The following is a 17,990-nucleotide window of genomic DNA, read 5'->3' as shown; positions in this document are numbered from 1 at the left end:
TTCAGTTTCATTTTGTTGCATATGGATTTCCAGTTTTCCCAGCACCATTTGTTAAAGATGCTATCCTTCCTCCATTGCATGCTTTTAGCCCCTTTATCAAATATAAGAAAGTTGTAGTTTTGTGGATTGGTTTCTGTGTCCTCTATTCTGTACCATTGGTCCACCCGCCTGTTTTGGTACCAGTACCATGCTGTTTTTGTTACTATTGCTCTGTAGTATAGTTTGAAGTCTGGTATCGCTATACCGCCTGATTCACACTTCCTGCTTAGCATTGTTTTTGCTATTCTGGGTCTTTTATTTTTCCATATGAATTTCATGATTGCTTTCTCTATTTCTACAAGAAATGCCGTTGGGATTTTGATTGGCATTGAATTAAACCTATAGAGAACTTTTGGTAATATCACCATTTTGATGATGTTAGTTCTGCCTATCCATGAACAGGGTATATTTTTCCATCTTCTAAGATCTTCTATTTCTCTCTTTAGGGTTCTGTAGTTTTCATTGTATAAGTCTTTCACCTCTTTTGTTAGGTTGATTCCCAAGTATCTTATTTTTTTTGAGAATATTGTGAATGGAGTGGTTGTCCTCATTTCCATTTCAGAGGATTTGTCGCTGATATACAGGAATGCCTTTGATTTATGCGTGTTGATTTTATATCCTGCCACTTTGCTGAATTCATTTATTAGCTCTAATAGTTTCTTTGTAGACCCTTTTGGGTCTGCTAGGTATAGAATCATGTCACCTGCAAATAGTGATAATTTAAGTTCTTTTTTTCCTATTTTTATGCCTTTAATTTAGAGCTTAATGATGCTCAGTATACTTCCTGCGGGAGAAACTATGTTAAGTTATAGTTATTATAAGAATTATTTGGAGCTTACAAAATATTTTGAGGAGCTAGAAGAGTTACAGTGCAGAAAAAAAAAAAAATCACATGTGAAAACATAAAGGAGTGAAAGGATCCAAAAGTAGTAGGAGCTATGATTACTGGGCAGACCATGAAAATACTCCATTTACCACAACTATTTACTGAGTTACTATGTACCATTCTAAGTGCCAGAAAAAGAACAGTGAGCAAAACAAAGTCATTGCTCCTATGCTGAGAAATCTGAAATTGAATCTAAAAGAAATTGTAGTCAAGGCAGAAAAGTGATGTGAAAATGGTGTTCTGGGTACCAACTCTGCAAACAAGATAAGGAACCAACTACAGGAGGAAGGACTAAGATAACTATAGTCCTACAGGAAAATATTTACAATAGATGAAGGAGGTGATGAACCTGAAACAAGGCAGAAAACTGACAAGAGTGAGGTCTGAGGAAGTTTCAGAGGTGAAAAAGAATAAATGTCTTTTGTAAAAATTTAGTAATTTCTAGCACTTTGAGGATCTGACATAGTTTATAAGCACCTATACTGTAGGGTTTTGTAGTAGACACAATGCATTCAAAATCTACCTAGACTCATTTCTAGTTCTTTCTCATGGGGCAAGATGCTTATTTTTCTGAGGCTGTTTTCTTATTTACTAGTGGTTGTGAAAATGGAAATAAATCTTAAGTTGTAATGAAGTTATTACAACTTAGTAGTAACTGTAAGGGTTATCTTGCCAAGCCTTTTTGATATAGTTCCTTCAGCCCAGAGGGCTTAACTTCTTTTACCTCTATATTTGTTTTGGGAAATTGAGCATTTTATACTCAATTCAAATAGCACTTTTCTTGTAATTTATGAATAATGGCCATTAAAATATTTTTTGTTTCATTATACATCTCCCTTCTCCTGATCCTACCAGACTGTATTTTAATCTTCTTGAGAGCAAAGTTTATGTCTTACAAGTTTGCAGCCCTAACAAATAATGGAGTGTTTGTTACCTATTAGGCATTTCATAAATACCTGTTATTCATTTAACTGTATTACAGTTGATGGTTTGTATCTTTTGCTACACTTGTCCTCTTTCAGGGAAGGGACTCTGATGTCTTCCAAACTCTAGGAAAACTAAAGTCCCAAATAAGCTGAAATATAGAGATGCAATTATAAATTCAAGAGAGATAACAAAGCAGTTAATGGAGAAGTATGATAGTCTAATAGCAGATAAATCCAAAAACAATGTCTAGAAATTGTCTATAATGGCTAAGATGCTATCTGTGGCACACTGGAAATTGCAGGTATTGCTTGCTTCTGCCAACAAGCAAATAAATTCCTCACTACTGTGACATGTTACCAAAAGTACTTTTGATGAAACAGTGAAAAGTTTTACTTTAAAAAGAAGGGTAAAAAGAATGTTAATTTAAAAAGATTTTCCCCATATTTACTAACAAATGAGAACAAACATTATGTCCACACACACAAGGTAAAAAACACAAATGGAACATTTGTATTAGAAGATAGTTATCATTTTTTCCCATTCTTACCATGATGAATTTCATATTCTTTGGTTCCTTGTCCTTTAAATACTGCTAGACAAGGCTGAAAAACATAGAGATTGCTACAGATGTCTGGTGCAGAGGAGCAGTCAAACCTTCCGACCTACAGTAGAAAGTGAAGGTTGAATTTGATGGAAACAAAATTCTTATCCATTCCACTTTTAAATATTCATAAAGACAACCCCAAAATGACACCATTCTAATGACAATGCTTCTCAACAGAAGCTAATAGGTTATTAAACAAAGAAATAGTTCATTGACAATACTGAAACTCAATTTGAAGAATACTTCTTAAAGAGTTCAAAAATCTGAGAAAATGTGAAGCAAGAAATATCCTCCAAAAAATGTAGGGGCTGTTTATCTAATCTTGGGATGGAAGAGGATCCAAAATGAATGAATAGAAGTGCACTATGCTGTTAGCATCACAGAGAAGAACAAGGGCAACAATGGACTAAATGCAACTTGAGAAGAAATAAAAACATAAAAAACCCAAAGAGAAACCCCAAAACTAAATAATTCAACTGGCGAGGTAAAAAAAACAAAACAAAGTTTCAACAATAGGCTAAAGCAAGTAAAGAAAGAATTTCTGAACTTGAAGACTTGGATAAAGAACTCCCCTCTGAAAAAAGTAAATCAAGAATATTATATCCAGCAAAGCTATTCTTAAAAAATGAAGGTGAAATCTTTCCTAGACTAGCAAAAAATGAGGAAATTAATCACCACTAGACTAGCCTTATAAGAATTGCTAAACAGAATTTTGCATCTACAAATGAAAGAATAATAACTACCATTGTGAAAACGTGCAAAGAGTAAAAGAGAAACACAAATGAAAAAAGAAACGTTATTTCTACAGAAAAGCACTAGACCGCAAAGACAATAACTGGTAGAAAGGAACAAAGAATATACAGAGAATAATTAACAAAACACAGGAATTAAGTTCTTATGTATCAATAAAAACCTCAGGGTTATTACCATAAATTGATTAAATTCTCCAATCAAAGGATTGACTACTGGCTATATATGTAAAACAAACAAGATCCAACTATTTGCTGCCTATAAGAAGCTTACTTTGCGATAAAGACCTATACAGACTGAAAGTGAACAACTGAAAAAAGATAAATTCTCCTGCCCCCTTTGGTTGTTTGCATAGAATTATCAGGTGAAACAAATTTTAATTAAAAAACCAAAAAACAGAACATTACATATTGATTAAAGGGTCAACTCAGCAAGAGTATGTAACAGTTGTAAATATATATGAACCTAACATCAGACCACTCAAATATATCTAGTATTTGCTTTATGTAAAGAGAGACTCCAAAACAATACTTCATTTTAATCAATGGACAGATTAACATACAAAATGTCAAGCAAGGATACATCAGAATTGAATTATACTATAGAGCAAGTGGACCTACCATTTACAGGACATTTCATGCAACAGTTGCAGAACACACATTCATACATCAGCATACAAAACATTCTCCAGGATAGACCACAAATCATACATCAAACTTCAATATATTTTTAAAAAGTGAAAATCATGCATCTTCTCTGACCACAATGAAATAAAACTAGAATTCAATAAAATATGATGCAAAACATACAGGCACCTGGACTCTGTGTTCTTGAATAACTAATGTGTCACTAAAGAAATTAAAAATAAGAAAAAATCTCTTGATAGAAAAATGAAAAACATCAAAAACTGGGATACACAAAAGCAGTAACAAGAGATTTATAGCAATAAATACATGCACTAAATTATAAAACCTAATGATATACCTCAATGACCTAGAGAAGAAAAAGTCAAATCCCAAATTAGACGACACAAAGATCAGAACACAAATAAATGAAGCAGTAATCTACCATCAAAGATCAAGAGCTGAGGACTTCACAACTGAATGTTAAAACATCAACAAATAACTAACTCCAATTCTCAAACTATTCCAAAAGACTGAAAAGGTAAACACTGCCTAATTCACTACATGAAACCATGACCCAAACCAGATAAGAACACAACAAATAAAACTATATACCAATATTCCTGACGAACACAGATGGCAAAAATTAACAAAATACTAGTAAACTGAATCCAATAGCTCATTATGGAGATTATATACCACGATCAGGTGAGATTTAGTGCAAGGCTGATTTCAACATATATAAATCAATAAACGTATCAACAGAATGAAGGACAAAAGATATATGATTATCTCAATAAATGCAGAAAAAAAATTCTGTAAGAATCAACATTTCTTCTTGATAAAAATTCACAAATTACATACAGAAGAAATATCTCAACATATATAACAAACTTATAGCTACCATTCTATGGTGGATGGGAAAATGCTGAAAGCATTTCCTCTAAAGGATCTAGAATAGGACAAGGATGTTCATTTTCACTAGTCTTATTTCACAGAATATTGGAAGCCTTAGCAAAAGTAAATAGCCAAGAGACAGAAATAAAGGTTATCCAAACTGGAAAGAAGGAAGTCATATTATGCCTGTTTGCAGATGATATGATTTTATATATAGAAAAATCCAAACATTCCACCAAAAAACTGAACTCTTAAGTTAGTAAAGGGTACAGCATACAAAACCAACAAATTAGGAGCATTTTTATATGATTAAACTAAAATGAAATCAAGAAAGCAGTCCCACCTATAATAGCTATGAAAAAAATCTAGAAATATTTAAATCAAGGAGGTGAAAAATCTCTACAATGACATTTCTAAAACACCGATGAAAGAAACTTTACCAGGACACACAAATAATAGGACATCCATGTTCATTAATCAGAAGAATCAAAATGCCCACACTATCCAAAGCAATCTACATTTTCAATGCATTTCCGATTGAATACCAATGATATTCTTCACATGAGAAATAAACAAACCCTAAAATTCATATAAAACCACAAAGACCAAAAATAACCAAGATAATCTATGTAAAAAGAACAAAGCTGGACTAGGTGTGGTGGTGTACACTTGTGTCAATTTACTCAGGGGGCTATGGCAGGATTGCTTGAGCCCTGGAGGTCAAGGACAGCTTAACATAGTGAAACACATCTCAAAAAACAAAGATGGAAGCATCACAGTACTCAATTCCTGACTTCAAAACAGAATATTGAACTATAGTAAGGAAAAAGCCTAGTACTAGGATAAAAATCTTATGCACACCAATGGAATAAAATAGCTCAGAAACTAATATACATTTACACTGTCAACTGATATTTTACCAAAGTACCAAGAAGACATAGTGGAGAAACAAGAGTGTCTTCAAAAACTGGTGTTGGCAAAAGTGGACAAACACATGCAGAATAAAACTGGATCTCTTTCTCACTGCACACAAAAATCAACTCAAAATGGATTATAGACCTGAATGTTAAACCTGAAATTATGAAGTTACTATAAGAAAACAGGGGAAATCTTTCAAAATATTGGTGCACGCAATTATTTTTGGATAGGACCCAAAAGTCTCAGGCACCAAAAAGGCAAATCAACCTAAGAAGCTTCTATTATTTCTATTAAAGAAAAATGTTAAAATAGGAAAGGATAACCTGCAGAAAAGATCTAAATAGACATCAAAGAATGACAAAAATAAATGGTCAACTGGCATATGGAAAAATGCTCAATATCACTATCAGAATAATTCAAGTGCAAACAACAAGATTACCACTCCAATCCAGTAAAATGGGCATTATCAAAAAGAAAAATCAATCCTGATGAGGATGTGGAGAAAGAGGAACTCTTAAACACTGCTGGTGAAAATGTAAATTGGTACAGCCATTAAGAAAAATAATATTGAGGTTCCTTAAAAAAAAAAAAAAAAACCTAAGAACTATCTTATGGTCCAGTTATCCCAGCACAAGGCACATATCCAGAGCAAATGAAATCACTGGATCAAAGATATTCTTACAATTCCCAAGTTTATCATAAGCACTAATCACAAAAGCTAAGCTATGCAATCAACCAAAGTGTGTACTGATCGATCAATGATAAAGAAAATGTGATATATATACACACACACAACAGAAAATTAGATGTTAAAAAATGTCACAGCAACATGAATGAAATCGAGGACCTCATGTTAAAAAGAGACATGTTTTCATTCACTGTGAAAGCTAAAAAAAAAAAAAAAAAATGTGGTCTCACAGACAATGAATAGGACTGGGAAAAGGAGTGAGGAAAAGTGGGGAGAGGCTCGATAATGAGTACTAAAACAGTTAAACAGGAGAAATTAATAGTGGTGTTATATATAGCATGGTAGAGTATCATGCTCTACCACAATATATTTCAAAATAACTGAAGAGTCTGAAGGTTTCTAATACATAGCATTTTCACCTCAAACATTTATCATTTCTAACAACCCTGATATGATCATTATACTATATACATGTATTGAGTTATCATAGTGTACCCTGTTAAGTATATACAAATAATGTGCCAGTTTTAAAAAAAAATTCATATTGAAATATTTTGGATACATGAGGTTAAATAAAACATGTACTAAAAAAAAGGAAAAGATACTCTTCTATAACATCTTTCAGAACATCTGTAAGATACAAATTTGTCAAATGCTAGAAAAAATGAAAATTCACACTTTTAGATATCATGTCCATGTTTAATAGAAAAAACATAAATAAAAAAACAAATGAAAACCAACACAACCAAGACCAAAACACTTAAGGGCTTCTTAATCTACAAAGTCAATAAACATTTTTGTTATTTAAAATTTAATCATATGTATTGGACTAACAAGGAAGCACACCATCAGAAGACAAGGCAAAATACATTTTTCTTACCTGAATATGATCATTTTTAAGTAGAGTTTTCAGTTTTTTCAACTCAGGATCATCTGAATTTTCATTTTTTCCAAAATAAAAAAATAAGAGCCACCGATGATGTGCCAAACGATCCTTGAAAGTGGTAAAGAAACATCAGATGGGAAATTCCAAGGTAGATCTAATCTTTATTTCTTTGACTTTGAGGTTAGTTTTAGCTATCCTGCTCAGTTACAAATATAATCTAAAATCTAAAATCCAGACCATTCATGCTCTTATTTTATAGCTTACTGGGAATAATGCTATGTAAATCAATTTTATAATATTATAGGTGGCTAAATCATTGAGTCATAAAATGTTCAAGCAGATGACTGTGCCAAGAAAAAAATATAGTTTAACTAATATACAGCTAAAATTTTGGGGAGGGGTTGAAGAAGTAAGTTTTGCAGGTTTAATAAAACTTATATTTGGTAGAAATATATACTTGGATAGCTCTGGGATCAGAAAGTAGAATACGTGATTCTAACTGAATATTTCTAAGAATTCTAATCACAAATAATGCTTAGTTTTCAGTGAACAACAGAAAGAGTACTATAAGCAAGAACATTAAGTTCCAATTCAGATCCAAAGTTCCTTTGTGATCAAAATCTTGCCTTTCCAACCTTCAAGTTGGGTAGGTTCTTAAATTATAGATTTACTTTGAATTACCAATATCTAAGTTCCAGGAATCCAAATGTAACCTAGAACTGCTTAATACAGAATTCTTGGAAACTGCTACATTTAGTTCTCTTTAGTGATGAATAAAACAATGCTGACTTTAATACTTAAGGACTTGAAAAGTTACCAATATTTATTACTATATGCCACTATTAATAAAATCATTACCTCTAATGTGCTTGCCGAAAGTAGTTCAAAATCTGGAAGATTACGTATTATTTCCAAATATATCTCTTTAGCATCCAATGAATTAAGAAACTAGAATAAGAGAATCATGTTGTAATCTTTGAGTAAACAAGAAGAAATCTGAAGTTTATCAAAATATTTCAAAATGTTTTTTAATTTTTAAAAAAGTATATCACATTTGGGCAATTATTTAAAATACTGAATAATCATATGACCAGGCTTTTAAAAAAATAATGAAAAAGAAATTCCATTATTAGGTGTTTCAGTATATGAAATTTTCTATGGAATCCTTATAGTAATTTGCTAAATCACCAGAGAAATATACTATGTTCAGTTTAATTTTAATGCTAACTATGTTTATATGTCTTATGTATTCTTTTAAATTTTTTTTTGTTGTTGTTTTTAGACATTTACTTATTTATTTTTATGTGGTGCTGAGGATCGAACCCAGCCAGTGCAAGCATTCTACCACTGAGCCACAACCCTAGCCTAGAATTTTTAAATCGAATTTTGATGATCTAAGACATTTTACACCCCAACTAATTAATAGTGGTAAGGTAAGAAAAACTTATAACCACAAAACTGAAATGGTTTTCAGAATACTGTTCACAAACCAAACAATATAGGAGTATTTATACTAAAATATACATAGATCTTAAGCATGTTTTAGAGCCATGTTTATTTAAGACAAAAACTGAAAAAAGGCACACCTCCCTTCTAACAAATCTCCTTTATTTCTGTCTCACAGAACCCCCTCTGCTTGTCCAATTCTCCATGAAGCAGCTGTTACAATAAAGAATGCAGCAATGGTTTACATCAAGTAGATGTATATGAGAGTTGAAAAAACACTTTTATATCTTTAATCATGAATCATCTGTTTAATAATTAAGAAATACTACTTGAAAATGGCTTAAAATATAAAAATAAATCTTTAATGCTTCAATTAAAAAAAATTTGGTTGTAGATGGACACAATACCTTTATTTTGTTTAATTTTTTTTTAAATTTGGTGCTGGGGATCAAACCCAGTGCCTCACTCATGCTAAACAAGCACTCTACTACTGAGCCACAATTCCAGCCCTTAATGTCTCAATTTTATAGCTTATAGTTCCATACTTTAATCAGTCATTATAAAGATCACACTAAAAATACTCATAACAGCTTTATATATGTGTATGATTAGTATATTATAAACTCATTATAAACCGTGTTTGTCTTATAGAATTTTAGTTACACTTTTAAAGGACTGTTTGAACCTCACCTTTCAGATATATTTAGCTGAGATAATACTTTACAGTTTTAAAACTTGAATAAGTGAATTAAGATGAACATACAGGATTACTTATTATAGCACTCTTATAGCCTTCAAAAATAGCTTTTATCAGTCCTCTCTTGATACTTATTTCTAAATATATCATATTTACTTAGTGAATTATGCTAAGAAATTGTTAATTATTAAAAGTGTATACACTTTAATAAAGTAAATATGAGTTACTGAAGTATATATGTGTGTATATATACACACACATACACACACACTGTTGAAAATATATACCTAGAGTATACATACACAATACAAACTCATACATACACACAGAGATGCCATACAAACACACAATAATCACCAGAATACTTCTAGGCATTTGGTATACACCAGTGAACAAATATAAACTTAAAATTTAATGCAGGAGAAAAATAATGGAAAAGTAAATAAATTACAGCATGTTATAAAGTGATAAGTACTCTGTAGCCATAGAGGCAAATTATAAAACATCTTAAAGATAGTCAGATTTTACTGACAAACTGGTTATAGGGTACGAGAAAAAGAGCAATCAAAATTGACTGCAGGATATTTGGCCTGAAAGAGAAAGGACAGTTTTCATAAACTGAAATGGAGAAAATTGGGGAGAAGCAGATTTATATATGGGAGTATTAGCAAGATAATTATAGGCATTTAAATCTGACATATTGCCTAGTATCTCGGGAGATGCTGAAAGGCAGTGTACATATGTGTACATGTCCATGCATGTATATAATATTTCTGGAGTGCAGGGCAAAGGTCTGAGCCATAAACTATGGACCAGTCATTATAGAGTGTATATGTAAAGGATCTGCAGGGTATTTACCAAGACTTGATGGTGGTTGTCCACAAGTGATTGAATTTTAGGAAATGTTGGATCTTTATATATTTCTGTACTGTGCATGAATTTCTGAAATGAGTATGTGTTATAATTATCAACATTTAAAAAGCAGAATTAAAATATAGAAAACTGAAAGAAATTTGTCTTTATTATTCTTCTTTATATTCTTTTGGGAGTCCCCAGGAAATCCCATTATTTAGCTCACTTCCTCGACAACTAGCTTGAGTCTCAAGTTTCCTGCTTCAGAAACACAGGGAGGTGAACTGTATCAGATTTCCAAATTTCTAGATCTGAGTTTACATCAGAATCCCATAGGGTACTTAAAAACATAACTGGGTCCTAGCCAAACCTATTAGGGATCTACATTTTTACCATTAGAAAATACAAAAATAAAAACTTATGAAATATATTGTTAGGTTAAATGAAAGAGTATTTTTACCATATCTTTGAAGTTTAAAACTATAATGGTTTTAAATGTATAATACAAATGCCAGTTTGTAAAGAACTTTATAAGGATTATTTTTAAACTAAAGTATATAATAAACAAAATCCCAAGAATTTACATATTCTAATTAATGAAATGATCCATATAAACTGTTTCATTTCCTTGCTAACTGCTTATAAAAGGATACATTTTTAAATGTGTGTGCATGTACACATTTATAAATAAAGAAATTTCCTTAAAGTTATTCATACCAAAATACTGTTTTTCTCCTTGCTATTTAAAGTGGCTCCAGGAGGAAAATAAGCAGTAGTACTTGTTGTAATATCCAAACTTTTACAAAGGTTGTCCTGGGTGGCACAGTCCATCCATCCTACGTTAACAAGGCCATCCTAAAAATGTTAAACAAAAAACACACTATGTTGTAAATTAAGAAAAAGTTAAAACCCAACATTTCTATTATAAAATTACAACTTTATAAATAGTACTCAATAACCTGAGATAATACAGTTTTCCATTTTCCCCTGATGTTAAACATCTACTTTTTAGAATTTGTACAAATCTACAAAAAACTAAATTTATCATTTTTTTAAAATAGAAAACAGGCTGCTCAATAATCTTTTAGGTTAAAAATCAAATGTGACTTGTTTAAGAGTCGTCATTATTACTGAACTTTCAATATGTATCATAGTTTATCAGACATTCTGTCTACAGCATACATTTAAATTAGTACCTTCCCAGTGTTCACCTATTGGTGGCTGAGTTACTTTAATGTGCTCTAATGTCCTATACGAAAAGTACATTTCTCGGAACCTCAAGTTACTGAAAAAATCTTCTGGACTACTCAAGTTAGTAAACAAATAGAAGAGTAACATACATTCAAGTGCAATTCCAAAAAACAAAGAATGGGACATTAATAATAATTGATGTAGAAACTTTTCAGCTATTATAACTTTGAAAATATTAACCTATCGATTTGAGAGGTCCAATAAATCTTAAGTAAACATCTATTCAAATCATAACAAAACTTCAGAAAATCAAAAATCTTAAAAGCAGAAATGATAATTTTGATTTAGATGGTGTTATTTCGAAACATACATAAGAATAACTAAGCTATACACTTAAGATGCATTCCCTTAACTGCATATAAGAAATAACTAGAAAAAAGAAAAGTAAAATTAAAAATACATGCTGGCAAAGTGTCAGAAGTAATAAAGAAATTTGTGTTCAAGGTCTCTTGCTACCCTATCCAGGAAATGGTTAAGTCAGGGAGACATGTTGTAAGCTCTAGGGTATTCATTAAGAGGACAGTTTAAAAAAACAAAACAACAACAACAACAAAACAAAAACAAAAACTGGTAACTAAAGAGATGATAGTGAGGAGAAATGAAATTAAACCACTTGACTCACCTAAAAGGAGGCAAAGAGGAAAGAAAAAGGATTATATCATAGGTGGGACAAACAGAAAACTAATGACAGTAAATATACACAATATATCAGGAATAATATTAAATGTAAATGGAGTAAGAAAACTGATAAAAAAACAAAATTAAGCATATGCCGATTACAGAAAATACACCTTAAATATAAGGATACCAGAATGCCAACATTAACCAAAAGAAAGTTGTAGTCATACTGATGTCAGTCAAAGCAGATTTGAAGGCAAGAGACATTATAGAAGAGAGTTATTTCATCAAGCTAGAAACTCCTATCACAACGAAAAATAACAATTCTAAATTAGTACCCACATGATGACAAAGGCTCAAAATAAATAAACAAAAAGAATTAATGGAAAAAACAAATATCCATAATAACAATGGATAATTAATAAAATATTAACAGATATTAAGACACTTTCTTCTCCGTGCCGGAACAGGCAGACAATGAACTTATTAAGATCAATATTTGAATGGTAGTGTTAAACTTGACCCAACTGATTTTACACAGGTGTGCATCTATGAACTAAAGAATTTACTTTTTCAAATGTACATGAATATTGTTAAAAACATTGAAACCATGTTTGCTAACCAGGGTAGAATTAAGGTGCCCATAAATAACAAAAACAAAAAACCCTCTGTTTGGATATTAAGTCCTAAATAATCAATAATTCAATAAAAATAAAAGGTTATAAAGTATTTTGAATTGACTGGTAATAAAAATACATTTCAAAATATGGAATATAACTAAAAGCTATACTCAGTAATCCATAGTTTAATTCATATATTACAAAGGAAAGCCTGAATCACAATAACTTAAAAAATTAAATGCAAATTATATTCTAGGGAAGCAGAAGGAAGGAAATAAAGCACATAAATGAACAAAATTGAAAATAAATGCAAAGTAGAAATTTTAAAGCTTGATAAATTTCTCCTAATGTTGACAGGAGATAGTACAGAAAATCATTATCAGAAAGTGAAAGTGGGAATCACTAAAGAAGAAAAGAAAGATAAGAAAACTCCACAAAAATCATAGGATATTATGTATAACTATATACTAGTATATTTAAAAATTTAGTTGGAAGAACAAAAACAATTTCCTAAACAGAGGAAATAATCTGATTTAAAAAGGAGATTATAGATACAAAGAAAACTCTAGGCAGATGGCTTCCCTAAAGTCTACCAAACAAAAATATTATTTGAGGGGGAAATAATGTCAATCATCCAGAAACTGCTTCAAGAAGAGAAAAAGATGACTTTGCATCCATTTTTAAGACCAGCATTTCCTTGATGCTAAAAGTACACAAAGACTTTGCTGGAAAGGAAGAATATAAAAGGCTAACAGCTCCGATCCTAAAAGATTAACAAAAAATATTTATGTTCAGAGCTCATCTTCAAATATTTTTAATATCTGAGACCTATTTTTTAAAAATTTATTTTATTTGTTTTTAGGTACGCCAATTGAACTCAGGGGGGCACTCAACCACTGAGCTTTATTCTCTAGTTCCTTTGTACTTTATTTAGAGACAGGGTCTCACTGAGTTGCTTCGTGCCTCACTGTTGCTGAAGCTGGCTTTGAAGGGGAGATCCTCTTGCCTTAACTTCTGGAGCTGCTGGCATTATAGGTATGCACTACCACACCCGTCCCTAAGACAGATCTGGTTTTGATATAAATTCTTAGAAGATTCTCAAGGAATTTTAACATTGTGTTGAAAAACCACTGTCTAAGTATAGGGTGAAATAAAGGTTGAGAATGAAATGTAAGTATATCAAGTTAATCATTTCAGTGTTAGATAAAACAATTTTTTTTTTTTAAAGTCCATGATCCACAAAGAGGTATAAATAATAGCCACTAAAAGAATATGCTGATCAAGATCATACATTATTTGAAAATATAAATATGCATTGCATAATAATTTGGTGAACAATGAACAGCATATAGGAAAATGATCCCATAAGATTATGATCCAGTTGAAAAATTCCTATTGCTTAGTGAACACATAACTAAAGATGCAAGTGAAAAGCAATCTAATGAAAGAAGAACCCAAGAACTTCACTTCCCTGTTAAGGATCTAGTAAAACCTTTGAAGACCTTACTAAGCTCCTTACAAAGTTTGAAAACATGAACCCTAACACGAAGAGGTTTACATTGGATGGTCACAGATATTTATGAAAAGAATGACATTTCCTCAATAAGATCCTCACTTAGATTCAGAAAGATTCCAGAATAAGGCAGTACTATTATGAGAGATGATAGCTCCATGCCTGAAGACCTTCCAGAAGAAGAAAATGTGGAGATGAAGGACAGTGATACTGACAATTCTGATATTATGGAGGTGTAGGCTAAAGTGGGTTTGTGCTTTAGTTTTTTTTTTTTTTAAAGGTTTAAAATGAAAACAATTAAGAGAAAAACATTTATAGAATAAGCACCACAAACATAAAAATCAATAAAAAATTAAAAGAATATTCATATAATCTATTTTTATATAGTTGTACAATGTTTATGTTTCAAGCTAAGTATTATTACAAGAGTCAGAAAGTAAAAAATGTATAAAGTAAAAAAAATTACAGAAAGCTAAGGTTAATTTATTACTAAAGAAATTGTTTTCATAAACTTATTGTAGCAAAATTAGTGTCTTATAAAGTATACAGTAGTAGATAATAAGGCTCTGAAACCTCATATTCACTCAAGTTATCTACCTGAAGAAATTTTTAGTCCTACAAGCTCCATTACCTACTAAATGTTCAATACAAGTGTACCATCTTTTATAATATACTTTTTTTTTTAGAGAGAGAGAGAGAGAGAGAATTTTTTAATATTTATTTTTTAGTTTTCAGTGGACACATCTTTATTTTATTTTTATGTGGTGCTTAGGATCAAACCCAGGGCCTAGCATGTGCTAGGCAAGTGCTTTGCTGCTGAGCCACAACTCCAGCCCAATATAATATACTTTTATTGTACTTTTTCTATGGCTAGATACATTAATACTTAACCACTGTGCTACAACAACCCCTATAGCAACATTTATAGCAAGTTTTAGTCTAGAAGCAATAGGCTACATATAGATTAGGTGTGAAGCAGGCTACACCTTCTAGGTTTGTGTAAGTATACTCTGATATTCATCTGATGAAGAAATTATATAATGTCAATTTCTTAGGACATATTCCTCCTGCAGGACTCTATATAAAAATGAATAGGACAGAGAGAAACACATCAACCATTCAGTTGGAAGTTTTAATATGCCTGCTCAGAAATTATGGTTCTATATCAAGTAGAAAAAAACTAAATGATACTGATATGAATAACATGATTAAATGTGATCTGATACAAAAATTATACCCAACATACATATAGAGACTTATTATTTGAGCTCACATAGAAGTTTCCCAACTTTTTACAACTGAAAACTCCCAAGCCAATGCATGCTATCATAACATTAAATAATCAACAAACAGACCACATTCTTCAACTCTTAACATGATATGAGAATAAGAAATAACAAAGTAAAATCAAAACAACAGGAAACAAATTTTGGAAACGATAAGAAAACTAATATATAACTAGAGGAATTCATAATAAACGTAGAATACTTACACAAATGAAAGCACCATATGAAAAGGTACTTAACACAACTAATTATTTAGAAAGTTTTATCTATGAATACATCATTCAGAAAATAAGAAAAATTACAAAAATATGAGTTAAGTGTTCAAGAAACTATGAAAAAAATTAAGTCAACTTATAATGATGTAGTTTTACAAAAAGGATGGATGCTTACCAACATGCCACTAAGCCTAAGTCGTGTCTGTGAAGTCAAACAATCTGAGGGGAAAAAAAAACTTTATGAGGCTATTTAAGCTTTATTAAGCCTATCCTCTCATGCCTTTTCCTCAAATTACCATGTTGATTCTAAGACCATTAACTGAAATAAATAATGAAATATTACTTAGTAGTCTCATTTTATATACACAAACTCTCATGCCTTCTCATTAATTTTTCAGGATTTCTAGCTACAGAAAAGTAAGCGTTTCTTTAGGGTCTTCACAAATCTGAAAATATGTTCTTCACTAGTTTTATGAAAGTTCTGTAAATATGAATGGTAGGATACATTTGAGTTTAGATTTGGAAGAAAAGGGAGCTGTAGTATCATAGAGCCTACAGAGATAGGTAAGATCAAATTACCTGGGTTCAAAAACAAGACAAAAGAATATTAAAAAGTTTAAAATGTTTTGTGGATGGACAACAATCTGGGCATTAGGTCAAAATGAAACAAAATCCCTTTGCAAAAAAAGTTTAAGGCTGATTTTTGTTCAAAAGCAGTATCTTCCTGATATTGGTCTTATAGGAGGGGTTGAATGGTTAATCTTAGTTATATATTATAATACATTCCTAACAAAGGGGCATTATGGTTGAGAGGTAAAGTTTTGGGAAAAGATTCATGTTGGGATTAACATATAAAAATGTATTAAATTAATAAATTAGGATATTTTGTAACATTGGGACCAATTTTTAATCAATCTCATTGAATGCAGTTTATGTTATAGTTTGGCATGTAGGGTATTGAATTTCAATTTAGTTCACTGAGGGAAAGGTCCTAGAAATGAAAAAGTATCATTTTCATATACACAACTTTATGAGCCAAACATATTCATTTTAATATCTAACAAGGAAAAATTCATACTTCCAAATACTATTATTTGGGAGGAATTATAGTTGTTAACAATAATTATTTTTGCAATATGCCAAATACACTAGTGGGTACCTAAGCTACAATTTATCATGAATACAAGTAAGCTGAAAAACTTGTCCAACAAATACGTGTCACATTAACAAATTAACAATGTGATAACATCTTATGTAACAAAAATGGTACATATTCAGTAAGTAAAAAATTATAATCTTGTGTCTAAATCATGGTTTCAAATCATCAATTATTTAATGAAAAGGCAATTACAGTAGCATATTTAGAACTGCCACCTAAAATTTAAATGTTACAGTCTTCATTTTAGGATGACAAAATAATAAAATTACCTCCTCCTTTGGAACAAAAGGTGATCAGCCAGCCAATACCAGCAGCAAAAGCAGTTTGTATGGAGTTAACAAAATTTCCTTTAAAGAAAATAAAAGCAAATTTCTGATCACCTATTACTCAATATTGCAACAGTCTTCCAAATGAATTTGTCTTTCTAATCATATCCTCTTCTAATTCACTGTATTATTAAGTTATCTTTCTAAAAATCCTCTAAGTTTGTCAAAATCCTTTACTGTCTCTCCAATTTTTCATCACATAAATCTAAATTCATTATTTGCTTAAGAAGAATATTCAAGATGGCAAGAAAGGCCTCTTGTAATCTGAGTTTTGTCTAAATATGTAGACAAAACTCCTGTGTCTCCCCACACCACTCTTAACACATTACATCTTTTTGTCAGATACAGAAGCTATTGCCAATTCCCAAATGCACAGTGCTCTCTGAAGACTTCCTATTCATTTCTATTGGAGACTGGATATGACATCTTCTAAGAAATATTTTCTAACCTTTCCTCAAATAGGTTATTTCATATCCTTTTTTTAAGTATTTATTTTTTAGTTATAGTTGGACACAATACCTTTATTTTATTTATTTATTTTTATGTGGTGCTGAGGATTGAACCCAGGGTCTTGAACATGCTAAGTAAGCACTCTGTCACTGAGCCACAACCCCAGCCCGGGTTATTTCATATATTTTATGCCTCTCTAAGCTTATGTCTATCATAAGAGTTACTGTACTGTATTTTAATTGTTCATTAGTATTTTCCTCATTAAAATAATGAGGTTGTTGATGGCAGGAATTATGTATTTCATTTCTGCAGCCCTAGTAATTAACAGTTTCTGATATA

General features: G+C 31.0%; 1 protein-coding gene across 1 annotated transcript in view; it reads right to left on the bottom strand.

The window, feature by feature from the left end:
* Positions 1-17,990, bottom strand: part of Dnajc10 (DnaJ heat shock protein family (Hsp40) member C10) — a 46,597-nt gene that overhangs the window by 17,678 nt on the left and 10,929 nt on the right. The window contains exons 8-13 of the mRNA XM_048808973.1: positions 17,145-17,222; positions 15,892-15,935; positions 10,931-11,068; positions 8,077-8,166; positions 7,213-7,326; positions 2,395-2,514 (exon numbers count right to left, since the gene is read on the bottom strand). Of these exons, the coding sequence (XP_048664930.1) occupies positions 2,395-2,514; positions 7,213-7,326; positions 8,077-8,166; positions 10,931-11,068; positions 15,892-15,935; positions 17,145-17,222 (584 nt within the window). The remainder of the gene's footprint in view (positions 1-2,394; positions 2,515-7,212; positions 7,327-8,076; positions 8,167-10,930; positions 11,069-15,891; positions 15,936-17,144; positions 17,223-17,990) is intronic.

This window comes from Marmota marmota, unplaced genomic scaffold (assembly GCF_001458135.2).
Source record: "Marmota marmota marmota unplaced genomic scaffold, marMar, whole genome shotgun sequence".
Taxonomy (NCBI): domain Eukaryota; kingdom Metazoa; phylum Chordata; class Mammalia; order Rodentia; family Sciuridae; genus Marmota; species Marmota marmota.
Note: the sequence above shows the minus strand (reverse complement) of the source record. Positions and strands in the feature narration are given on the sequence as shown.